The sequence below is a fragment of the Phragmites australis genome, chromosome 19 (assembly GCF_958298935.1).
Source record: "Phragmites australis chromosome 19, lpPhrAust1.1, whole genome shotgun sequence".
Lineage (NCBI taxonomy): Eukaryota > Viridiplantae > Streptophyta > Magnoliopsida > Poales > Poaceae > Phragmites > Phragmites australis.
In genome coordinates, this window is record NC_084939.1 from 12,838,292 (window position 1) to 12,848,258 (window position 9,967).

General features: G+C 44.0%; 1 protein-coding gene across 1 annotated transcript; it reads left to right on the top strand.

Annotated features, from left to right (window-relative positions):
- Window positions 1–6,088: 6,088 nt before the first annotated feature.
- On the top strand, window positions 6,089–9,356 carry LOC133900809 (uncharacterized). The gene is made up of 2 exons (XM_062342060.1): window positions 6,089–7,650; window positions 9,000–9,356. The coding sequence occupies exons 1-2, from the start codon at window positions 6,121–6,123 to the stop codon at window positions 9,213–9,215; spliced, it is 1,746 nt and encodes a 581-aa protein (XP_062198044.1). The 5' UTR covers window positions 6,089–6,120; the 3' UTR covers window positions 9,216–9,356.
- The last annotated feature ends 611 nt before the right edge of the window (window positions 9,357–9,967 follow it).

Here is a 9,967-nt window from a genome sequence, read left to right on the forward strand (position 1 = left end):
GCTCGAGGACCCTGTTGCACCAATCGTCGACCTCTCTTCGCCGCTAGAAGCCACCCGCACTATGCCCGAGCTCTGCCGGCCGCACCTCACCATCACCCACCGTCCTCCGAGCCTCTCTGCCATCGAGGACTCCTCGGTGAGAATCTGTACGAGCTCCTTTTCATTTTTCGCCGCTCATTAGAGTTTGCGAGTCGCTGGAACATCGTTTCGCCCAACTGCTATTGTGCCAAGCCCGCTGATGCCTCGGGTCCACGGTGGACCAGACCGAGACCCCCTTTTGGTTCACAACCCGTAGACCCAGTCCATTCCATTTCCCCCTTTTTCATAACAAAAATCTTTGAAAATTGCTTTATGACATCAGCATGCGCAATAAATAATATTTTCAGTATAAAAGAAATCTATAAATTCTCTTAAATTAAGTAAAACTGACAAAAAATCCCCTAGAACTTAAATTCTTATAACGTTTTGCTCGTAGCTCCGATTTGGGTGATTTCCATGCTCAAATTCTCATAGTGTCATTTTGAACTTTTTTATAGGATTTTACCTAGTTTTAGTACTGGTTGGTTTACTATTCTTAGTAGTTTCTCTTGTATGCTTTGCATCAGTAGCTCATCCACATATCAATGGACAAGTCGAGCCGGCCAATGGTCTAGTACTACATGGAATCAAGACTCGTGTCTTCTACTGCTTAATAGCATATGCTAATGCATGGGCATCTGAAATGCCTAATGTACTTTGGGTACTCCAGACAACATCTAGCAAGGCGACGGGTGAAACACCTTTCTTCCTAGTTTACAGGGATGAAGTCATGCTACCCTATGAACTAAAGATCAAATCTCCCCACATCGAGCTATACACCAACAAGGATGAAATCTCGAGAAGGCGGGATGACCTCAACATTCTTCAAGAAAAAAAGGACTAAAGGGCTGATACGATCGATAAGGTACCAGCAAGCTCTCCAGCACTACTATGAACAGAACATCCAAAAGTGAACCTTACAACCTAGGGATCTAGTTCTATGACTCATTCAGAGCTATAAAAATACCAACAAGCTATCTTCAAAGTGTGAAGGTCCTTATACGATGGTTGAATACAATCGTCCTGGGTCATGTAGGTTAATAATGGAAGATGGTCAAGTCCTTAAAGACTCTTGGAATATCAACCAACTTCATAAGTTATATGTGTAAGTACTTAGGATATATTTTGTAATAATAATTGTCATAATACCCAATAAGTTGAATGATTCTTTTTTTCACACTTTCTATTCAACATTGTAACTCAGTGCCTGGCAATGAGATAAGCCGCTATTCGGGTATCTATACCTATGTGCGCACTCAAGGTTATCAAAAATTTCTTAGCGAAGGATAGTATGATTTTTACTTGTCTTCTTTGACTTAGACTGTCTATCCAGGAACATTTTCCAGATAACCAGTCAGGGGTTTAATGAGTACTAGATACTGAAAACTATAAATATATGTTGTGTATGCTTCAACAATTTTTTTAATGAGAAGGAATGATGCTTTAAAGTAACAACGATGGGGATCATGAAGTTCCTTATCAAGTCCTCGAGTGTCTGAACGCTAAGATGCTTTTCACGCAAGTTAGACCTAAGGCAATCCAATGTACATCCCAACAAGTGGCTACAAATTTCCTGAACTAATCGCAAGAAAATGTGTCAAAGGCTAAATGCTATAGGATGACACATGTTTTCTATATCCTACACTCATGAAAGTCCCACATTCATACACATGCATTTCAATAGAAAGTAGAGATTTTATTAACAAGATTTTGAGTTCTTTTTACAGATATGCTAGGGAAATTATATATCCAAAAAAGGTCCAAAAGAAGCCCTAAGACCTAGCTTGATGCCATGCAGTGAGAGGAAGGAAGAGAAATCAGAAAACCTTAATAGAAGAGCCTACTCCTATGGTTCCTCCCCACGGAGCAGCTAATGTAGTAGTTTGATGCTCCAATACCATTGTCATCGTCGTTGTCGCTTGGAGATGAGGACGAAGTGCAACCATTGGCCTCCTCCTCCTTCTCCCCAGCTGAGGCCTCCTCCCATGCTTCTTTCTCTAGGCTATCCTAGTCCACCACTTCCTAGCTTAGGGACGAGTGCTCAGCTATCAGAGCCTCACCGTATTGCTCAACCTTGGCAACGGCAGTACCGGTGGCCGCTACCTACTCCATCTCGTCATCAGAAGAGATATCTATGACCTCAACAATGGAGTTAGATTCAACTCGAAAAGGTGGTTGTACTAGAGGGGGAGACTTTGGTGACGAAGATAAAGGTCCTGTTGGTGATGGAACCCTAACCCTAACTTCCTAGTAGTTGGATGATGATGAGGACTCCATGACTAGGATTGGTAACTAAGGTGGGTTACTTGGGGTAACAAGTGCTTGCCACCTAGGGGTTAAAAAGGCCTCCAGGACATGGAGCAGTTGCAACTCTCCGTCTTTAGTCCTCGTACGATGGGTTTGGCCACATAATGATTTTTAATAAAATAAGTGTATGCCAGAACTCAAATCACATCTACTCAGCAAGCTCACGCAGACAAAGAGGCACTTGACGGCTCTCTAACTAGTTTGGTAATGGTTTTGACTACAACTTGGAGCCAGGACATCTAGCGCCAACACCTCGTCACATTCAATGCTCAAAATATCTTTCAACGCATGCGGGAGCAATTGGAACGGTACCCCAACGAGAACGACACACTACGCCATCGTACGAGCATAGTTTTCAAACATCATCATGATCTTTTGTTGGGGAAAGATTATTTTCACCACTACACAAAATCTCTACTATGACAGTTCCAATTTCAAACCTGGTTAGCAATGAGTCTTTGCTCCCCGTCCTTTCAAAAAGTTGGGATGATATTTCTCAGATGACTCAAAATTCCTATTCGGATGAAGTACCTTTTTAGGGCTCTCATGACCCGATAACTCCAAGATCTCGGTTAGATGTATCATCCTATCTAGGGATCTAAGTTCCAACTCAAAGATCCAATCAGCCAAAATGTTTATCTTTCCTAACTAAACTCTTGATCCGTCGAAGCCTCATTTTATGTACTGATGGGAGGCTTGACGATAGATAGTATAAAACTACCATATCCGGATCCCCTAGGGCTTCCTATTATCGGTGTAAAAAATAGTAGGGTCCCCTCGCGGGTGGATCCACTTCGGTGAGATATCGGCAGGTGTCGCGTGCCACGTTTTGTCCTGAACCATGGCCGCTCCGCGCGACCAGCCTACAACCATGCAACCAGGCTCTCCGACCAGGCTCTGCGACCAGTACCCAGGTCACAGGAGCGAACCGCATGAGCAGTCTCCTCTGGTCGCGAGGCAGGTATGTGTCCAAGCAGTCTAATCACAATAAATGCCTTTTCACTCGAGTATTTCTCTTCCCCAGGTCCTCTTTCGGGTCATCCAAATCAAGGCCAGCGCAGAGTTGTCATGTCCCATCCCACAACATTAAAAGCTACAGGATGCCCTGACGGGCGTGGCAGGAGGTCTTTTTGCAGGTGCGCAGGCGGCGCATGGGACGGGATAAGGCAGTCCAGGCAACCGGGATGACGCAGGTGGTGGAGCGATGGGACATGCTCTGTAGCACTGTAGAGCAAGTGGATACGTCTGCTCTATTGATGATGGGTCTAGGTAGGAAGCTCTAGCTAGGTCTAAGTCTATATCTCGACTCAAATGTAAATCCTCTCTCCCTCTGATATATAAAGGGAGGATTACCAGGCTTGTAACAGATAGAGAAAAAGAGAGGCGTAGAAGGGAAAGAGGCCTAGAGGTGGAGAGGAAGGCTAATCAAGAATATCATTTGTACCTCACTTAGACAACAAGAAGAAGAATACACAGGATGTATGGCTATTATCCTAAGGGGGGCTTGAACCTGGATAAACCCCGATGTTCTTGGGTCACACACACACACACACAACCAGATCCAGCATACGCTTCTCGAACAAGGATCACACACCCATCGTTCGAAACACCCTAGAATCACTGTCAGGGATTTACCCTCGACACCTGTATTCTTGAGGTATATCTCTGTGCCTGGGAAGGAAATCCCTAGACGTATGGAAACTGCTCGCGGGTATCTGGTGTATCTCATAAATAAGGAAGTTTATCTGTGATAATGAAAAGGATGGAATCAAGACATCGCACGATGACCCCTATATACATGTAGAGCCAGGGGATCCTGCAAAGGACAAGTCCATTCAAACCATTCAAGCCTACAGAGGCTTTTATCCTTCAAGCCTTCTATATTCCTAATCTATGTCAGCAACCTCCACGACTACGCACAAGGAGCCGTTCGACTAGATTTAGATTTTTCTAGGTTGGCCAAGAATTCCCTTGTAAATAGTCTCAGAGATCATTATAAAATAAACAGGACGTAGTGCTATTATCCTAAGAGAGGCTTGAACTTGTATAAATCTTTATGTGACGTGTGATTCTACTAGTGAAAGTATCCCCTGTTTCATTCACAAGTTCTTAAGATCGGCAGTTTACAAATTATTGTTGGGTTTAATTTAATCCCTAAATAAACCATAAATTTGAATAAAGAATCTAGCATGATCATATAGTAGTAGTATATTCTAAACATGTATGTAACAACACTACACAAATATCTCTCTAATATATTCGATGATAGGAACAATAGAAAACAGAACATGAGAGACGTGAGAAAATAACGGATGCGATTGAGGTGAGCATACCAATCATCTATAGTGGAAACAACAGCAGAAGAAGATTGACCTCCCTTTGGAGAAGACACCAAGGACATCATGATGTCGATGATGAAGACGACGTAGAGGAAGCAATTGCTTTGAGCACCTCCCAAAAGTCGTATTCACCATCACCTGGTGTAGGATCTCAAGGACGATGGGTTCTGAAGACCTGTTCTCCCAATCGTCTATGCATGCCGACGCATAGGATGGAGTAGTCTACCCTTGGTGAAGTATCAATGAGGAAGAGGCAAAAAATCTAACTCGCGTATGAGTTGTGGTGGTGGCCGGTATGTATATGTAGAGAAAAACCCGTGTGGTTGAGACGTGCCATGATCGAACTCTCAACTGACAAGATCTCCATATTTAATAACTGTGTTGACCGTCCCACATAGCAAAAATTAAACTGTAAAAGAATGCAGGCCTACTCGGCCCGGCGAGGCAAGTGAACACTCGTGTGTGTTCTTTTTAGTCCTCCCATCAACATGTGCTAATGGGATGGAGGGCATAACTCTATTTAAGTTTGTCTCATTCCACCTTCACTTGCAAGGTGTGACTAAATTGACGTACACCCAATTTGCATGGTTGAGTCTTTGAGATTTTAAAAAATTATAAATAGGCTTGGCCTATACATCTACCAATATATACCTCTTGTCTATTTAAAATAGTACGTTGATATGAAATTGCTAGTTAAATTGTGGTATTAAAGACCGTGTTGATGTCATAATAGAATTATATTTGGGATCAAAATAAGTATAAATTATGTATAAAATAACAGTAACAATTTTTAATATTTGTAATGTATTATACATATATTGAGGCCGTGTTTGTTTGAGCTTCTGCTTTTGAGCTTATCTGAAAAGCAGTGCTTTTGGCTTTTCTAAAAAGCTGCTTTTGGAAATAGGTTATTGGCTTTTACAATAAATTTTTGGCTTCTCAGCACATAGCTTCTCAGAGAAGTACATCTCAACGAGCTTCTCAGCTTTAGTTCATTTTCCTCAGAAACAGGCTTCTGGCTTCTCCAGAAGCCACTTCTCCAAAACCTCGTTTGTTCTGGCTTCTGGCTTCTGGTTTCTACCAGTAACAGAAGCAGTTTCAAAAGCAGCAAACAAACACAGCCTGAGTTTAATGTTTTGTGTACATAATGCCTAACAGCCTAGGGGACATCGGCCATCGGCGATCGCCGCCATCCGTGAGTACGAGGGCACAGCAAAAATTAGCATAGAGCACGTGTCAGCTAACCTCATTGCTGTCTCACACCTGCCCGCCGTTCCCGCTGCCTCATGCACACGCGTCGTCCGCTCCCTCCGCAGCCTCACGACCCACCACACTCAGCACTCACCGGCCGCCGCTCTACCGAACCCCGCCGCATCCTAATCCGACTCCCACGCGCATGGATCCCGACCAAGTCCTCGCCGTCGGCGTCCAGTGCGACAACCTCCCCGAAGCCAGCGCGTTCGAGAGCGGAGGAGCCGGCAGCGACGAGAGTTGGACCCACGCGCTGCTCCGCCGCGGATGGGACCTGTCCCGGAAGGCCGCCATCGCAGGCGTCGCCGCCACGGCCGCGCCCATCGTCGCCCCGCCCATAATAATCCTGTTCGTCGCCGGCGTCGCTCTGTCCGTCCCCTTCGCCGCCTACCTTGCCAGCCTCGCCGCCACCGACCGCCTCATGGGCGCACTCCTTCCGCCCTCGCCGGCGCAGCCGTACCACAACTTCGACCCGGAAGACGAAGAGTCCGAGCTAGAGTTCCTCGACGCATCAGAAGCGCCCGGCGAAGAAGCTCTGGTTTTTGACTACTGGAGCAAAACAGAGGAGGACGCCATCATGGAGGAAAACGAAAGCTTCCCATCGTTGCCGCTGTCACGGGAACCTCGTGTCTCCGAGTCCGAGGTGCCGATGCCGCAATTGGCCAACGAGTACGATGCCATTGCAGAAGGTGGATTTGCTGTCCTAGAATTCAGTTACGAATCATTTGTGTTGAAGAATAGGGAGCAGAAAGAGGAGGTCCCAACCATGGTGGACAATGAGTATATCACCTTGGAGGCGCTGCCGCAGGGCTTTGATGTTTCCGGATCAGCAGCGCCAGTGTTGCGCAACAAAGACAATATGGTTAGCAGAATTTTAGAAGCTCCAGTTCCTGCAAAGGAATCAGTCCAAGAGTTATCTGTATCAGACAATGGGGATAAAATGGAGGATGGCAAATGCACAACGGAGAAAATGGAGTCTAGCAAGGAGATGCAGTCACTGGGCCTCAACGTCACTGAATCGAGTGACTTTCCGGTGCGGATGCTCAGCAACGAGGATATTGTGGTTCACAGGGAGGGAGAGGGCGAAGTTTCTGTCCGAAAACCAGGCCAAGATCCTCATATATCAAATAGTGGCAATAAAACTGAGGAGCGCAAAACCGTGGAGGACATGCCACCGTGGGACGTTAATGTTTCTGAATCATCGGTGTCAGAAGACAATACGGTTCAGATCAAGATAGAAGGTGAAGTCACAATGGAGATGGTGCTTGAAGAAGTGACGAGTAATACCGATCTTGTTACTGGGGAGGTGGTTGATGTGAAAATGGGTGTCATTGCTACCGTGGTGCCTGAAAGAGAGTCACTGCAACCGAACGACCTTGTGGATCACGAGTTACAGGCGACAATGGAAGCTGCTAATGTTGATGATATTCGTGGTAGTACTGTAATGGAAGCCGTTTTGAGGGATACTGGTGACACGAACACAAAGGGTGACCATGGCGAGGGAGGTGTTTGCAGTTTTGTCCCAGTGGCATCTGTGGTGACCGTGGGTGATGGTGAGGATCTATTGTCCAGTAGGATCACACCATATGTCCCAGCCAGCAGAGACTGCGTGACTAGCGTCGACGGTAGGCCAGATGTTTTCCACTCTGATCAGAAGGTGGTAGCTGAAGATAAGGTGAGTAGATGGCATATTTGCTTTTTTTCCCCTGTTTCGCTACATCACTTAAATCATCGCTAGGTTTCTTATCAAGAGGGTTATATTAATAATGCTGTTCTATGCATAATTACTAGGTAGACCCTAGATATAATACGTTTCGTTTGTTATTGTTTATTTATGCAAACCTCAGCAAGCCTGTGAAAATGATAAGAATTGACCTCAGGTGCCAAACCTGAAATGTGTTTACTGATTTGTAAATTTGTTAAAATAATTGACATGCTAAAAGAACCTCTGTCTGAAATTTGTTTATAACTAATGTAAACACATGGCCCAACATCATTATCGCCATAACTTAGACACTTGATTCAATTTGATGATTAAGTAAGAAACTGATAGCCAATCAGCAGCTGTTCACAAATGCAAAAGGAGATCTCTAGTGCTTGTGGAGGACATTTTATAGTGTATTCGATAGATGACATCACAATTCATTTTAAATTTTAGTGGCGCCCACATTTAAGATTAACGTGTGTTTTAGACAGAAATTAAGTTGTTTTTTAAATTCAGAAATTCGAACAATGGAGCACCCAATTTTTTTTACATTTTTTCTGTATGATAGATCACATCTCAATATGTTACTGAAGAGGTGCAAATTATGTAGTCTGCTTGTCCCTTTATTGTTAACCGTAGAAAACTAAGACCATATTCTACATGATCTTTGCTGTGTAACGACAGAAGTGATACGAAATACAAAATACAGAAGTAACAATGTTGATTATACAAAATACTTCGACTATATGGTGCATAACATTTTGAAATGCTAAACAGAATAATTTACTGCCCATATGGCTTTAGATCTTACTAATGGACCAGTTTCCTTTTACCTTACTGTACTAGTGGGAACTGGCAAACTTACCGCCGGAATCAGGTGTTAAAAATAAAATGGATCATGTACTAGTTTGTTCTCTTTAAATGCTTTCTCGCTCGAAAATTTGTTGTTATAAACGATGAAGGGACAAGACGCGAGTCACAATACCAATGTAAAAAGGAGAAAATGAAATCAGTGCACCTATGCTGGCAGGAAAGGAGGATACTTAACCAGTTTACTTTGTGGTTTTGTGCCATGTTAAACTTGAACCAGTTCAAAGTGGTCTATGCTATCAGAAATTGACTATGGTTTTGTGCCATGGAATATCTTGAAACAGTTCAACTAAGTGCTAATCCTTTAGCATGAACGGTTTGGCACTTTATATCACACACACACACACTGAACTGAACATTTGTATCTAAGCCATCACCTGCATAGCATGATTCATTCTCATCTTGTATTTTTGTATTGAAATGACATAATCATCATTTGTTTCTACCAGGACATCTACACAGAGGAAGAGTTGAGGAAGCAGCTGGACACACTAAGAGTAATAACTGGGTACCGCGCCGTGCCTTCTTCGACGCTGGAAGGCGAGCTTGCTGGCATGTACATATTCGTGGGCGTGGAGCCTCCTGTAAGCTCGAGGGATGCCTCGGACTTGAAGGAGATCAACGCAAAACTCCAGTTCTTGAAGTCGATCATTGGAGTGGAGTAAAGATCTTGGAGGGGGTTATTTCTGATTAGTTTTGTGGTTGTGTACACGGCATACGTCCTGCATACGTACTGTTCAACGGTCCATGCTGCATGATAGACATGAAATCTGTTAGACTGTTGAGACGAGTATCTCCCATTCTGTTTTCATGTGAACAAACTACTCTTGTGCATGTGTTTGCATAATGCGAACAATTCATGTCCTGTTTAGGTTTGTCTTTTGATTTGTTGGTCTATGAGAAGATTTTAACGCATATGTAACCTACCATCCGCCTTAAAATCTTATATTTTGCGGAGTCACGTTTACCAATTTGATGTCCACTTTTATTTTAGCTCTCAAGGCCCATTTCGGGACACAAAAGTTATATGTGAAGAAATTCTATGTGCCTGCAAACTTCACCATTCCAGGAGCCGTAAAAAAATTCATAGCGAGAAGACGTGGAATTGCGTGAGATGCTCCAGTACGAACACATTCCATTCTGGAGAGGAAACAAAAATGGCAGCCGAGACTAATTTAGCGGGTCCATGGCGATCCGATTGCATGGATGCATGAAAATGATCCGATTGCGGATTGCCACCCTCCCCTCCTCTTTCTTCGAGTGACTTGGTTGTTTGGGATTTGGCTCCCTAGTAGCTATGCTGCATTTTGGTTGAGCATGTATTGTCTCCGGATGTTATCTGCTTGTTTCTTTCTCTGTTGGTTGACAGTCTGCATTACTACATAATAGGTTATAAGTAGCGGTTTATTAGTGTCGG